The sequence below is a fragment of the Coptis chinensis genome, chromosome 6 (genome assembly GCF_015680905.1).
Source record: "Coptis chinensis isolate HL-2020 chromosome 6, ASM1568090v1, whole genome shotgun sequence".
NCBI lineage: Eukaryota > Viridiplantae > Streptophyta > Magnoliopsida > Ranunculales > Ranunculaceae > Coptis > Coptis chinensis.
This window is the reverse complement of record NC_141461.1, coordinates 32903003-32918827: the sequence shown is the minus strand read 5'-3', so window position 1 is coordinate 32918827 and position 15825 is coordinate 32903003. Positions and strand designations below refer to the sequence as shown.

Genomic DNA, 15825 nt, shown 5'->3' with positions numbered 1-15825 from the left:
AAATTCCTAACCCATTACAACACACAATAAAAAGCTTACTTAGCTGATAAGTTGAGAACTGGATGGATATCAGAAAAAGAGAAGAGAAGATCTTGTATAAAAATAGAATCGTTATTTGCTTCAAAAAGAAAAGGAAAGAAAGAGATTGAAGAAAAGAAAGTCCCATCCAAAAACTAAAACTCCAAAAAAATCAAAGGAGTCAAAAAAATAGAATCTCCCAAAAGTTCAAAATCAAAAGGAGACGATATCAGAAACAAAAAGAAACAAACGCAAAGTTAGAACTCCCAAAATTAAAAATCATATGGAGTCACAAAGCCAAAGGGATAAAAGAATGTATCACAATTCAGAAGCAAAAGATCAAAACGAGGTTCTTCTCTGCTTACAAGTATCATGAAGGCCCAGTTTCTCGACTTATAAAATTTTGTTTTTCCCTTCCTTTTTCTTTCTAAACCATCACCCTAGCCCCGTAACTCTTAATAATTAAAATAGACCTCTAGCTCGATTAGGAATAGGATGGTGTGATAGTAAGTGACAAGCGTGATCAATCGAACCTTGAGTGAATCTATCAGAGAGTTGTGATTGCAACACACCCCTGTGAGAACTCATCTTAAGGACGCTCTCCAAAAGCCTCGGAAAACAACTTTGCTTTTGCATTTCATTACTCATGTTTTGCGCATTTATCTTTAGATGATTAAATTACTGTATATATGTTATTCTAAGTTCAAAGGAGTTTGTCCTTATTCACCGCTAATGAGATGTATGAACTTCTAAGAATAAATAAGAAAATAAGACCCTTTGTACTAAATAGAAAAAGTTTGTGAGTACCTTGTGTTAGCCTATTTTACGACAACCGAGGTGGCATGCCCGCTGGCCCAAAGTAGGATAAGAGAGCAAAGGCGCGAAGCACCAGATCGTATCCGCGGCACCCTAAAAAGGGATAGGCCATACAGGGGCCTGTGAGAAAAGTGCGGTTAGAGTCAAAGAAGAGGCAACTTAATGGAGAAGGAACGTGGGGTACAACAACAAGGCCGCAGAACCTTAAGAAGACAGGTGTGTCAAGGTGGACCAAAGGATGGGAGGGAGATCAACGGATAGGAAGGAAGGAGGGATGATATAAAAAGGAACAGTAGAGCAAAAAGAAAGGAGAGAGAGAGAGAGAGAGAGAGAGAGAGAGAGAGAGAGAGAGAGAGAGAGAGAGAGAGAGAGAGAGAGAGAGTGGACTAAGACATTTGATCTTAGAGGTTGTAACGTGTGTTCATACATTTGGCGCAGTCTGTAGGGAAGAGGTAGGTCCATGATTTGGGAAGAAGGGGAAGTTGTAAAACATGGCTCCAGCTAAGAGAGGAAGAGGTAGAGGAAGGCTGACGAGGGAGGAGGCCGTTCAGAATGAAACGGCGAGCGTGGAAAACATAAAGGTGGGAGAAAAGGAAGTCGAAGGTTTGGTGGCTAAGGCGACTAGGTTGCTTCAGGAGGAAGTAGGTAGATTTAGAGAAGAAAATGAGGAGTTGAGGAAAGAAAGAGAAGATAGTTAGGGAGGAGCGGAAACCGCAGTACCTGCGGGTAGGGAGGTGAAAGTGCAAAGCGAGAAACTTTATCAGGGAGACGGGGTGAACCATGCAGGAGGCATTACCATGGAAATGGTGCAGGCAATGATCGAAAGAGACAGAGAGGCTAACCGCGTGGTGGAAAAGGAGAAACACATCGTGGCCAAAAAGGTGGTGGATAGCCTGAATCAGAATCCACTTGCTGACTCGGTCTGGAATTCGGAGGTACCCAAGAGGTTCACACAGCCGCGGTTTGAAAGGTACGACAGAAAAAGAGATCCGGCGGACCATTTGCATCACTTCCGGCAGCAGATGCCGCTGTGGCAAGAGGCAAAGTATGATGGCCTCCGTTGTATGATGTTCCCTGCCAGTCTGAAAGGGGGAGCATTTGACTGGTATTATCAGTTGGCATCGTGGAGCATACAAAGGTTCGAGGAATTGGAGCAAGCTTTCATGAATCACTTCATCCATCAAAAGAAAAGAGTAGTAGACGTAGCGGATCTCTTTAACGTCAAGCAGAAGTCAGCCGAGACACTCAGAGACTTCTTGTGTAGATTCAAGGAAGAGACACTGCGAGTGGAGAGTTTGGACGAGCGCACCGCGGTCATAGTCTTCCAACATGGATTGAAGCAGGGAACCAGGGTGCACGAATCAGTATCGAAGATTGAAGTTACCACCTTACATGCTTTGTATTTGAAGGTAGAGAGATACATACTGATAAGAGCCAAAAACTGTAGTTTTAACCCCTTTAATAATATTACTTTAGACCAATTATGTGATTAATAAGTAAGAGTTAGTACTGTTATCGTGCTTTTGTGTATTTCAAGCTTTGGAGTTGAATAAATGTCAATTCGTTACTAAGTAGGAACTAAAAGGAGCTAAAGTGATTGCTATGAAAGTTCTTTGAAGAAAGCCCAAGTTTCATGGAGAAAAAGCCCAAGTCAAAGCTGTTAAGTGAAAGTCAAACCGGATTAGAAAGTTGAAGAAAAGTCAACAGAACTTCAAAATGCCATATCTTTAGACCCAGGCCTCGGAATTAGGCCCATTTTATATCAAAATGACCAGCTCAGAAAGCTCTTTCCAATGGTCTAGACATTGACTCGATTAGAGTAGTATCAGTTGGTGAAATCACGTCCTACAGTAACACGACCAGAATTGGATGTCTTGGATTTATCTAATTGGGTTATGGACTTGATTTATGGGTCCATAACCTAGCCTAAAAGCTCATGCATGAAATTGTAACCAAACCCTCTTCTATATAAAGAGAGTTAAGGCTAAAACAAAGGGCTACTCCCACTTTAGTTTAATATAGTTTAGGGGTTTTCTCTCTCTCTCTCTCTCTCTCTCTCTCTCTCTCTCTCTTTTGTAGTTTAATTTAGGTTAGAATAATTTTTTTTGTAGCCTCCATTAAATCCTTCAATAAAAACCCTTAGTTTAATATTCAATTTTTGTCTATTTAATTTAATGTCTTCATCTTATTGTTTTGATATTGTTCATCTAATGAAACTAGACTAAAAACTCCATTAGAGGAGGTTAAAGAATTCATGTGAGGATGATTGCTTGTTAGATTAGTTGTTATTTAGAACAGAATGTCAAGTTCATTATTATGAGGGTTTAGAGATAAATCTCATAATGATGAACTAAAGTTTAGAGCCACCATCAAAGAGATTTGTGGTGGAGTTAAACTCTCATGCTAGTGGAACCTTGATTCGAGAGGACTTGGTATTCACTAGGGATCAATATTCAATTCGATGACTAACTAATAGGCATTCGAATTGCATGGTGGAATTTTTCCCCTCTATGTTCTTCCAATTCATTAAATTCACATTTTAATTCTTATTTTAATTAGTTTAATTTAAATTAGTTTTAGTTTAAATAAATCACTTCACACATTACTCTCACCATTGTTCTTTGTGTTTGATTAGTTGAATTCGTTTAAGTCTAGAGAGTTAAGAGTGGAACGATTCCGTACTCTATATATTGCATGAATATATATGTGAGAGTAGGAAATAAATAGTTGATACCGTAAGAATGAGGCTAGAGTAATCTAGTTTAGTTTTTACGGTTATCACATACGCAACGACGATTTTTGGATTGGTTAACCATTCGGTTGTTTGTATTGTGTCCGAAAACTGTTTTGCAAACTTTGCAAGGCAGTAAAAGGATTTTCATAGCTACGATTATTTTGAAATTTTACAGGCTACTTACTGGACGTCTTAGCAACCAACTATAAAAATTTCAAATTTTTTGGAGAGCGCGACCCACGCCCATACAAGGCAAAGTTTGAGTGTGACCTGCGCTCAAAACACTGTAACTCGAGTTCCACTTGAACGCGACCCGCGCCTTTCACAGGCAAATTCTGAGCGCCCCCTGCGCTCAACTCACTAAAAATTGCCTCAGGAACGAGTGCGACCTGCTAACGCCCTTCACGCAAAATTCTGAAACCGCCCACTTCTTTCCTCGAGCAACCCAATTTTCACAGGTCAGTCCAAACTTCCATTTCTTCAAGTTATTCGGTGTTTCTAACTTCTTCAATACACTGAGATTACGTATACAAGATAATATTCATACGCGTAGCAAGGAGGCATTCAGGTACTCCTTCTTCCACTCCTCGCCTCTTCTTTCAGAGGAGTTTCAATTCTAGTATAATCAAGCTTGTTTATCGTAAACATCAACATATATGCCTATCTAGAAATTTATAGTTAGAGTTTTGGTTGCATATTAATTGTCCTTAATATATTTGTAAAACCAATATGGCATAATCAATATGTAGACTGATAAGACTGTAAAAGTAAATATAATTCTACTCCGAATAAACGAAAGTAAAACTAAAACTTTATCGTAACTTGTGATTATCAAAGATTTCTAGTCTCGATACTATTAAAGTAGAGTTGGAATAGAAGATTCATTCCACTCCTAGTTCTTTAGCATTCAAGTTTTCTATAATTGGGAATCTATCCAAAGTCTAACGAGAGTTTTACGAAGGGAATTCTAAGAACAAGATACTAACTATAATGATTCAACTACGAAATGCTACAGAATACTAAAGTTTGAATCTAGAATAAAAATTAGGGGGGAATTGAATCCATCTTGAATCTAACTTAATAAACTAGCATAGATTGTTGTAATCCAATTCTTACCGTAAGAACGTAAGAATTGGTCGTTCTAATCCCTAATTATACATGGCATCTCTACCAATTCATAACTAGCATGTGAGGAAGTCCTCCTATTCTCATGGTGAATCAACGACCTTCTAGAGTGGAATAGACTCTTATAACGATTCTACATTACACAATCAAGTTTTCATCAAACCCCTCTAATGGAGGTTTAGCCTTGATTCATCAAACTATCATTTCCCAATGAAATTAAACTAGATATCATATAAAGGTTCAAACTTTACTAAATTGAACTAAACAATAATTCAAATCTAAATTAATAACTAAGAAATCATTAACGACTAAGAAGCGAAATTAGATCTAAGCAATTTTAAATAGCAAAATCGAAATTATCAAGAACTAACTATTTTATTTATCTAATGAATGATAAACACTGATTCAAATAACTAATCTAAAACAAGGTATTAAAAAAACTAATTAATTAACTAAATAAAAATTCTCAAAACTAGATCTAGAACTAAGCTTTAATGGCTACTTTCTATCCTAAGCTAATTGATCCTTAAGAGCTAAGTCTTGTGTGTGGAAATGGCAAAGAACAGATCCATATTTTCGTGCATGGGCTGAGGGTCCATGTTTTGGGCCGGAAAATCGAGGCCAAAGCCTAATTTCTTCAGTCCACAGGGCCCTTTTCAACTGGCTTTGACTTCAACAGGCTTTTCATCCACTTTTGCTCCTCTGATTGGGTCAAGGTTTAGACCATTGGAAATCTCTTTCCGAGACGGTCGTTTTGAAATAAGGTACGCCCAATTCCGAGGCCTGAGTCAAAAGATACGGTATTCAGAAGTTCTGCTAACTTTTGTGTGCTGTTTCTGCCCGCGTTGACTCTGACTTTTCAGCTTCTGACCGGGCTTTACAAAGGCTTTTTCTCCTTAAATCTTGGCCTTTAATCACAGAACTTCTTAGCAAAAAACCCTTGCTCCTTTATATCTCCAAAGTGGCACATTTCTGCACATAATTGACTTCAATGCTTGAAATACATAAAAACACGTAATTAGCATTAACTATTATTTATTACTCGCATAATTGGTCTAAAAGTATTATTGTTAAGGGGTTAAAACTACAGTTTTGGGCTCTTATCATAGACCAACAATCATATGATTATTATGCAAAACCTTCACCATGTTTATGTTGTGGTAGTCCTTACCATTGGGTTTCTCATTGCCCATCATATGAAAAGTTTGAACCTACTATAGGATATAATAATAATTATGAACCTCAATTTTCAAAATTTTATAGTGACCCATGCAATCAAGAGTTTTCTAGTCATCCAAACTATACAAGGAGTCAACCGATTAATCGTATAATTCTAGTTCCGTAATGAGTGTGTATAACGAACCAAACACTTTTCCGTGCACAATTTGGTCAGATCTAGACCACACTGCCCATTCATGTCCTATATTTCTTCAACCTCAACCTAACCCAGCACAATACGAAATTAACCAGAGTTACTCAAACGCCAATAACTATGACTATCAAACACCGTACCAACCAGAACCACACCACCAAGCTTCCCCTCCGCTAACAACATTTGGTAAAATAATGGCCCAAAACAAAATAATACTTAAGAACCTAGAACGGACAAGATTGATGCTAACCTCACCTACGCCAGACCTTTCCACCATGCCAGAAATCACCCACCTATTTAGCTTGCCACCCTTCCCAGACCAAATTTCCCAACAAATAGCCAATAATGGAAAAACGTTTAGAGAACAAAATGCAGAAACCCAAACTATGCTTCAGAATCTAGCCAAAATGATTTCCATGATCCCCTTATCTAACACAGAAATTTCAACCTTGCTAGAGATCGACACACAAGTAGAACAACCTATTCCCATAACCAAACCATTCGACCTAGTTAAGACCTGCCATGAATTTCATGAACCAACCTTCCCATGACCCTCCTATTATATTAACTACACACACAACCTGGATGAGAAAAATTCTTGAAGACGACTCTGTAGGACTTGTTTCGGATGACCATGATGCCATTGAGGAAACTTATATTGTTTTAGAGGACGAGAGTGAGGAAATAGAAATCAACAATTCTAATCTAAGGCATGAACAAGGTAATGTGCAAGAATTAAAGGAAGTAGCATCTTTAGAGCAATGCGAATCTAAATTTAGTTTGCCAGCTGAGGAAATAACAATGGAAAACATAGATGAAATTCTTATAGATAAAGCCACGAACCACAACTTTATAAATTCAGCTAAGCTAGATGAAGAATTATATGATTTCTTAAGAGCATGTGAGGATCCACCAACTGATGAACCATCAACTGACCACCATCCACCTGAGTTACCACCTCCTACAATCCAACCATCTAGCATAACTAAGCCATCCATTCACCCACCATTTAAGAAGAACCTCGAATTTGCACTTGAGCCTATTGCCTCAGAGACCCTCTATAATTTTTTCAACCCTCACTATGAAGAGTGTTTGCCTAGTACACAATCCCATGAGTACATTATTCCTGTAGTTGAGAGCCAAGCTTTGACCGAGTGTAGTGAGAAACCTAGGTTGTCTTATTTTCCCTCATCTAAGCCTCATGAAAGACATCAAGATCCATACTTCATTCCTTTCTCACTTAAAATATCACTAATTCATCTTTTGGGTCATTCTAACTCTTTAAAATAGCTACAACATGATGGTTTGCATATGTTCTTTGATGAGTTACTAAGTTTTCTTTCATTCTTCTACATAATTGCTTCCAAGTATATAACTTCATTCTGTTTGGGGGTGCATTTAGTATTTTGTTTTTATGGCTAGACACCCAACTCTTTCGGCTATTAGTTTATAGTTGACCACGCATCATCCATTTTGTGTCACCCCAGTTCTTGCTTGTTTAGGGGTGTGCACAGTCTAGGAGAATCTAACTTAAAACGACCCCACATTAAGTCTAGAGGAATCTAACTTTAAAAGACCCATATAATTTCTTGTAAAATACCACCTTAATGGAGTATAGGCCACAACATTTTTCAAACTTCAAAAGAGTTTCAAATTTTGTTTGGGGGTGGGTGGCGTATTTTGGTATTTCATTTCAAATCTTTTTGCCACCCTTTGCCTGTCATGTTTACTCCAGTAGAGTTTGTGTTAGTTAGTACGTAATTGTTTAATTGTGCTTCATGTTATCATATCTTCTTTACAATATTTCTGTTACAGGTATTGCCAATTTTTGTCATGTTTCTATGGTAAATTCTTTCCTTATCTCTTACACTTTGAGGACATATCATTCGATTGTTTAGGGGTGGGATAGAAATATTTGCAAAAATTAGGCACTTTTAGGATGTAAATTATGCATGATAAACATAAAAAGATAGTTTTACTGACAAATAAAGCTATGAAACTCTAAACGCAAGTAAAACTTTAAACTGAACTGTTACTTATCAAAGATATTTGTTTTCTACTCTCAAATCTATTGACGTATAGTTGGAATAGAAGATTCGTTCCACTCCTAGTCCTTTAGCATTCAAGTTTTCTACAATTGACGATTCTATCCAAAGTCTAGTGAGAGTAATGATGGAATTTATACTACGATGTAAATTTAAATAACAAGTTACGAATAAGCGAAATGACAGGATGTTAAGGGTTTGAATCTAGATAAAGAATTAAAGGGAATTGAATCCACCTTAACTCGACTTAATCAACTAACAAAGACTCGTCATGATCCAAATTGCAATGCTTCGCATATCAAAATGGTAGTTCTAATCCCTAATTATACATGACATCTCTACCAATTAATAACTAGCATGTGAGGTCATCCACCCATTCTCATGGAGAATTAACGACCTTTTAGAGTGGAATAAACTCTCACGACGATTTCTAAGTTAACAAAGATCAAGTTTCATCAAGGCTTCTTTAACCCCTCTAATGGAGGTTTAGCCTTGATTCATCAAGCTATCATTTCCCATTGAATTAATACTAGACATAATATAAAGATTTGAACTTTACTAATTTTGATTAAACAATACTTCAAATCTAATTAATAACTAAGAATTGAATAATAACAAGAATTGAAATTAGATCTACAAATTTAAATGAAAAAATCGAAATGAACAAGAATAAACTATTTTATTTATCTAATTAATAAAGAACAATGATTCAAAGAATTAATCTAAAACAAGGAATGAAACTAATTAATTTAACTAATTGAATTCAAAAACTAGATCTACAAGCTATTTTAATGGCTACTTTCTATACTAAGCTATCTAACTATCTTTTTCTTAAGAGCTAAGTCTTATTTTATGTAAAGAAGGAGACCAGATCCACAATTTCGTGCATGGGCTGAGGTCTCATGTTTTGGGCCAGAAAATTGAGCCCAAAGCCCAATTTCTTCAGTCCACAGAGCCCGTTTCAGCTGGCTTTGACTTCAGTAGACTTTTTGTCCACTTTTGCTCCTCTGATTGGGTCAACGCTTGGACCATTGGAAAGCTCTTTCCTAGCCGGTCGTTTCGACATAGGGTAGGTCCAGATCCGAGGCTTGAGTCCAAAGATATGTTCTTTGGAAGTTCTGCTGACTTGTGCACTATTTCTGCCTGTGTTGACTTTTCAGCTTTTGACCCGGATTCATAAAGGCTTTGTCTCCTTGAATCTTGGCCTTTATCATAGAACTTCTTAGCAACCAACCCTTTGCTCCTTTATATCGCCAAAGTGGCACATTTCTGCACATAATTGAGTTCCATGTCTGAAATATATAAAAGCACGTAATTAGCATTAACTTTTATTTATTACTCGCATAATTGGTCTAAAAGTAGTATTATTAAGGGGTTAAAACTACAGTTTTGGGCTCTTATCAATGCACTTTTCTTTATATAAAAAAAATTAAAAATCATAAATATTGTTTATACTAGGCACTTAGTGATAATAGTATTGTTCCCTTCTCCATGATGATATTAGTCTAGAAATCTCACGTAGTACTTGAATTAGGATTTAATTTTTGAAACATAGATTAATATATAAGTAATAGTTATTGCATTTTTTCATGAACATCTTGCATGAGCATCTTTGATTGTACTTGGCAGTATTTTTCTGAGACCTAGGTTAGAGTACTTAATACATATCCTGTGAGCATCTAGCCTAAAAGCCTCATAAGAGTGAAATATCTGAGTGATGACATAAGGGAGAAGTAAATTCTGAGTAGAGAAATTACACATCCATTTGCTTGATCACCACACCATATCCTAAGCGAGAATTTAGGCCCTCTTTGGATCGATATAGCCAGAAATTCACACCTATATGAAATTTATATCCGCTAGTTGCCCCACTGAGCTTTTCATTAGCCTTTTCACAAACCACAAATCCTTTACCCAATAAAACACAAGAAAAAATAAAATTAGCCTACCTATCTAGATAAGTCTGAGAAATGGGATGAGTGAAGAAAAGAGAAGAGAAATGTAAACAAAAATTAGTTAGTTGCTTCAGAAAAGAAAAAGAAAATAAAATAAAAACTCCAAAAATAAAATAAAAGGAGTCAAAAAGCCAAAATAAAAAGGCTAAGGATGGAAACAAAGTGTAGAAGCAAAATAACAAGGTTTTCTCTAGTTACATAATATGAAGACCCTATTTTCTTAGACTTGTCTTTTTGAATATCCATTTCCTTCCTTCTTTAACCAATACCTACGCCCCGTATCACCTAATAAAGACCTCTAGCTTAATTAGGAATAGGTTGGTATGATAGTAAATGGTAAATGTGTTTGATTGATCTTGGTTTCCTTGGATTGTCATTGAGATTGTGAGGAAACGTGTGCCCACTACACACTGGAGTTAGCAAATTTGAGTGGAAAAATCAGAGTGTTATGTGTTTTGACACATTCCTTGTGAGAACCTACTTAGGCACGCTACCCAAAAGTTTCAGAAACGGACCTACCATTGCATTTCATATCATAGTTCATTGTATAGTTGTTTATCTTAAGATGATTTGATTATTATGCATGTATTATTTTAAGTTTTAGAATGATCATTCTTGTTTAAATACTAGTGAGATGTATAGATTATTGAGGCATAAATAAGGAAACAATAGTTTTATTTCTTAGTCGTTGTAGTATAGATGAAGTTTGTGAGTACCTTCACTGGAAAACTCTCACGAGGCTATAACTCATCCACTAGGTAATTCCTAGTGGTTTAAGGCCTTGTTGCATATGGTCAATGCAATTGCACTCGGCGAAACGAGATTAGTTAGAACTCCATTTTTAGTCAATTATTCTATTTTCTCATATTTGCTTGAGGACAAGCAAAATACTATTTGGGGGTGGTTTGATAAGAGCCCAAAACTGTAGTTTCTTTAGACTAATTATGTGATTAATAAGTAAGAGTTAGTACTATTATCGTGCTTTTCTGTATTTCAGGCTTTGGAGTTGAATAAATGTCAATTCGTTACTAAGTAGGCGCTAAAAGGAGCTAAAGTGATTGCTGTGAAAGTTCTATGAAGAAAGCCCAAGTTTCATAGAGAAAAAGCCTTTAAAAACCCCAAGCCAAAGCTGTTAAGTGAAAGTCAAACCGGATTAGAAAGCTGAAGAAAAGTCAACAGAACTTCAAAAGGCCATATCTTTGGACTCAGGCCTCGGAATTAGGCCTATTTTATATATAAAATGACCGGCTCAGAAAGTTCTTTCTAATGGTCTAGGCCTTGACTTGATTAGAGTAGTATAAATTGGTGTAATTGCGTGCTACAGTAACACGACCAGAATTGGAAGTCTTGGATTTACCCAGTTGGGTTATGGACTTGATTTATAGGTCCATAACCTAGCCTAAAACCCATGCACAAAATTATAACCTAACCTTCTCCTATATAAGGAGGGTTAAGGCTAAAACATAGGGCTACTCCCACTTTAGTTTAATATAGTTTAGGGTTCTCTCCCTCTTTCTCCTTTTGTAGTTTAGTTTAGGTTAGAATAATTTAATTCTTAGCCTCTATTAAATCCTTCAATAAAAACCCTTAGTTTAATATTCAATTTTTGTCTCTTTAATTTAATGTCTTCATCTTATTGTTTTGATATTGTTCATCCAATGAAACTAGGCTAAAAACTCCATTAGAGGAGGTTAAAGAAGCCATATGAGGATGATTGCTTGTTAGATTAGTTGTTATTTAGAATAGAATGTCAAGTTCATTATTATGAGGGTTTAGAGATAAACCTCATAATGATGAACTAAAGTTTAGAGCCACCATCAAAGAGATTTGTGGTGGAGTTAAACTCTCATGCTAGTGGAACCTTGATTCGAGAGGACTTGGTATTCACTAGGGATCAATATTCAATTTGATGACTAACTAATAGGCATTCGAATTGCATGGTGGAATTTCCCCCCTCTATATTCTTCCAATTCATTAAATTCACCTTTTAATTGCTTAGTTAAATTAGTTTAATTTATAATTAGTTTTAGTTTAAATAAATCACTTCACACATTACTCTCACCATTGTTCTTTGTGTTTGATTAGTTGAATTCGTTTAAGTCTAAAGAGTTAAGAGTGGAACAATTTCGTACTCTATATATTGCATGAATATATATGTGAGAGTAGGAAATAAATAATTGATACTGTAAGAATGAGGTTAGAGTAATCTAGTTTAGTTTTTACGGTTATCACATATGCTACGAGGACATTTTGCGGAGAAATAGTAAGGAACCCAGGAAACCCGACAAGTCAGTGCATGTCGTGGCCGCATAAGATAGGAGGAACAGAGACATAGTCGCGGCACGAGATGGAGGAGCCTACAAAGGGGAGACACAGAGAGCGGAGAGGGGCAGGGCAGGGGGAGTACAGGGAGAGAAAACCCTATCGCGAGATAGACTTTACTCCACTGAACAAGCCGTTGGAGGAAATCCTTCCCCTGATCAAGGGACAGTGGCATTACTAAGAACCGCGGAGCTCACCTAAGGAGATAGAGGGAAATCCATTTTGTGCGTACCATCAGGTCAGGAATCATGCTACCAATGAATGCTTTGCTTTACAATGGTTAGTGGAGAGAATGATTGGGAGAGGATAGCTAAAGAACGGAGGCAACAGAAAAGGAAGCTGTTATTCCAGGACCAGTTCCTAATGCTAGGAAACTTAACAAGAAGAGAAGGAGAAACAAGGATAAGCAACATGCCGGAACAAGTGGTACTAAGGACTCAACTGGAAACTACATCTCTACTCCTCCAATAGCAACACAACCAACTGCTATTGATGTAGAGCCTATAAATATGCAAGTAAATGCTACAGTAAATGAGGATAATAATGTTGGGGAACAAGACTTGCAAGAGGCTCAAGCAGCTCAACTGATGGCAGAGGCTACACGAGGCAATCGCATACTGTACAGAATGTGGTTGAGGTTGGGACTGGGACTGGTATGGCTGAGCAAGAGGTCCATCACATGGCTGGGGAGTCTGCTAGAGGTACGGGCCAGAATGAGGCGGTTCAGTGGACTGGGGTGGCTTGGATGGGAATCGGGCCTCGGGGAAAGAAATGAGACACTCTTAGAGGGGGAAACTAGGGCAATATCTCCCGTCATGATGACCCCAGCAGTTTTAGTTGTTGAGACATCCATCCCATTTTCTGGAGATGGAAACAAGCTAACATTAGTAAATGAGTGTAATGATCTTCGAGATCGGTTAATTGGGCTGATTTAGCGGATGATGAATCGGACGAAGTCCGTCCGAGGACGATGAAAACGCCATGGCAGACGATAACTAAGAAAAAGTCTAAGACGGAATGGATGTTGCAGAAGTACTCACCTCCATCTACAAGGGCAAGGAAAGGAACTCGGCATAACCAACGATGAATGTCGATCCTAACATTAGGACCTTATTTTGTAATCAAAATCGACAGTGCAGTCAAGTCGTACTTTAGAGTTCTCTAGAGTACGCTCATTATTTTGCTTCATGGTGGGAACCTATCCTATAACTTGAAGACTTTGTCTCCTCGTGTACTCTTATACTTATATTAATAATATATTCACATTTTGCCTGCAAAAAAAAAGCTAAAGGAACATGTCGAGGAAGTTCAGCCGATCGAAAGGGTTCCTGCCGCGGCCAGAATCCTGGGCACGATAAATGTTATATTTAGCGGAGAAACGCTGGGAAGGAACGCCCACAGGGATAAGGTGAGGAGGACAACCAGTCTGCAGCAGATAAACGAACTTGTGAGCAGTCCGCGGTCAGTTCCAGGAAGTAGCAAAGGAAATGACTGGATAGAGTTTACTCCAAAGGATTTGGAGTCGGTGAGCTCGCCACACGAAGATGCGCTGGTGATTACCTTAGCAATGGGGAATTACATGGTGAAAAGGGTGCTGATAGACTGCGAAAGTTTAGTGGATTTGCTGTTTCAGAGTGCGATGGAAGAAATAGGTATAGAAAGGGAGCAGATGAAGCCTCCATGGACTAACTTGTTCGGGTTCAACGACAGCATGATTGAGCCATTGGGGGAGCTAGTACTCCGGGTGACTGCGGGGCCGGTGACCATTTTCACCAAGTTTATGGTAGTAGACACTAACTCGCAATACAACGCGATCCTGGGAAGAAAATAGATTCATGAGATGAAGGCAATTCCCTCTACTTATTACCAGGTGATCCGTTTCCCGATGAATGGGGGAATGTACGAGATAAGGGGTGATCAGGTCGCGGCTCAGAACCTCCACCAGGTGACAAGGAAGGGTCTTGTACGCGCACCTGGTAAGGGGACGCCGAAGATAGGGGGCAGCCTAGCATAGCAATTGCAGACCGCGACCGAAGAAAAGAGGCCGCTCGTTGGGGGCAAGACAATGGATGAGATTGAGGTTGTGACCATCGGAGTGGCCGAGGACGAGAAGTTTGTGAATGTGGGGGCTAGTTTGTCAGAGGATTGGATTGCCTTGTTGACTGAGAACAGTGATGTATTTGCATGGACAATCGAGGATTTGGTGGGATTGGACCCGGAGTTTGTGTGTCACAGATTACATATGTGAGAAAGGGCCCGCCCAGTCCAGCAGAAAATGAGGGGCATGAAACCACAGTATGCACAAAGAATTCGAGAGGAGGTAAATAAACTGAAGGATGCGGTATCATCCGTGAATGCAAGTTCACTGAATGGCTGTCGAATGTGGTAGCGGTGCCTAAAAAGAATGGGAAAGTAAGGATGTGCGTGGATTTCATAGACATCAACAAGGAGTGTCCAAAGGATTGTTACCCGATGCCGCGGATAGATGAGTTGGTGGACCGAACCACAGAGTATAAGTTCTTTTCATTCATGGACGCGTCGATGGGCTACAATCAGGTGGTGATGTACGGCCCAAACCAAGAAAAGACGGCGTTCATAGTGGAAGGGGGAACGTACTGTTACACCAGGATGCCATTTGGTTTGAAGAATGTGGTGGCAACATTTCAAAGGGTGGGGGAGAAGATGTTTGAGAGTAAGATTAGAAAGCGGATGGAGTTTTATATAGATGACATGGTGGAAAAGAGTATGACTGAAAACGAGATTTAGCAGGGCTAAAGGAGACATTCTATATACTGCGGAGGCACAAACTGATGTTGAACCCGGAAAAGTGTACATTTGGGGTGACATCCGGGAAGTTTCTGGGGTGTATAGTCATGTACTGCAGAATAGAAGCAAACCCAGATCAAATAAGGGCATTGTTGGAAATGCCCACTCCGCAAAACGTGAAGGAGGTTCAACGGCTGGCTGGAAGACCGAGGCATTCAATAGGTTCATATCTAAGTCCTCGGATAAGTGCCAACCCTTGTACCTGCTGTTAAGAAGGAAGACCGACTTTTAGTGGACCGAGGCATGTGAAAAGGCTTTCCAGGAACTGAAAGAATACTTAGGCAAGGCCCCAATCCTATCGCGGCCAGGGTAGGGGGAGAAGCTGTATTTATACTTGGGGGTGTCAGAGGGTGCAATCAGTTCAGTGTTGATAAGAATAGTGGGCAAGGAAGAGAGAGCAGTGTATTTCCAAAGCAAAACAATGTTGGACGCCGAAACAAGATATAGTAAGATTGAGAAGTATGCCTTGGCTCTGGTTTTCTCCGCACTCAAGTTGAAACCCTATTTTGATGCTCATTCAGTGGTAGTGGTGACCAATTTGCCACTCAAGCAGGCATTGAAGGTAGAGAAGTCGGGGAGAATGTTGAAATGTGCTGGGCTGCTGAGCTCATA

At 38.7% G+C, this 15825-nt stretch overlaps 1 protein-coding gene across 1 annotated transcript; it reads left to right on the top strand.

Annotated features, from left to right (window-relative positions):
• Positions 1-1631: 1631 nt before the first annotated feature.
• LOC147492631 (uncharacterized) lies at positions 1632-14401 on the top strand. Its single transcript, XM_086567565.1, has 5 exons — positions 1632-2243; positions 7881-7909; positions 12758-13088; positions 13673-14170; positions 14258-14401. The coding sequence occupies exons 1-5, from the start codon at positions 1632-1634 to the stop codon at positions 14399-14401; spliced, it is 1614 nt and encodes a 537-aa protein (XP_086423691.1).
• Positions 14402-15825: the final 1424 nt, after the last annotated feature.

Bases quoted from the DNA above. Each gene is read 5' to 3' on its own strand.
- LOC147492631 (XM_086567565.1), top strand. From the start codon at position 1,632: ATGGAAATGGTGCAGGCAATGATCGAAAGAGACAGAGAGGCTAACCGC. The intron at 2,244-7,880 runs GTAGAGAGATAC...TTTCTGTTACAG, and splicing joins TACATGCTTTGTATTTGAAG to GTATTGCCAATTTTTGTCAT. The intron at 14,171-14,257 runs GTAGTAGACACT...ACTTATTACCAG, and splicing joins CCATTTTCACCAAGTTTATG to GTGATCCGTTTCCCGATGAA.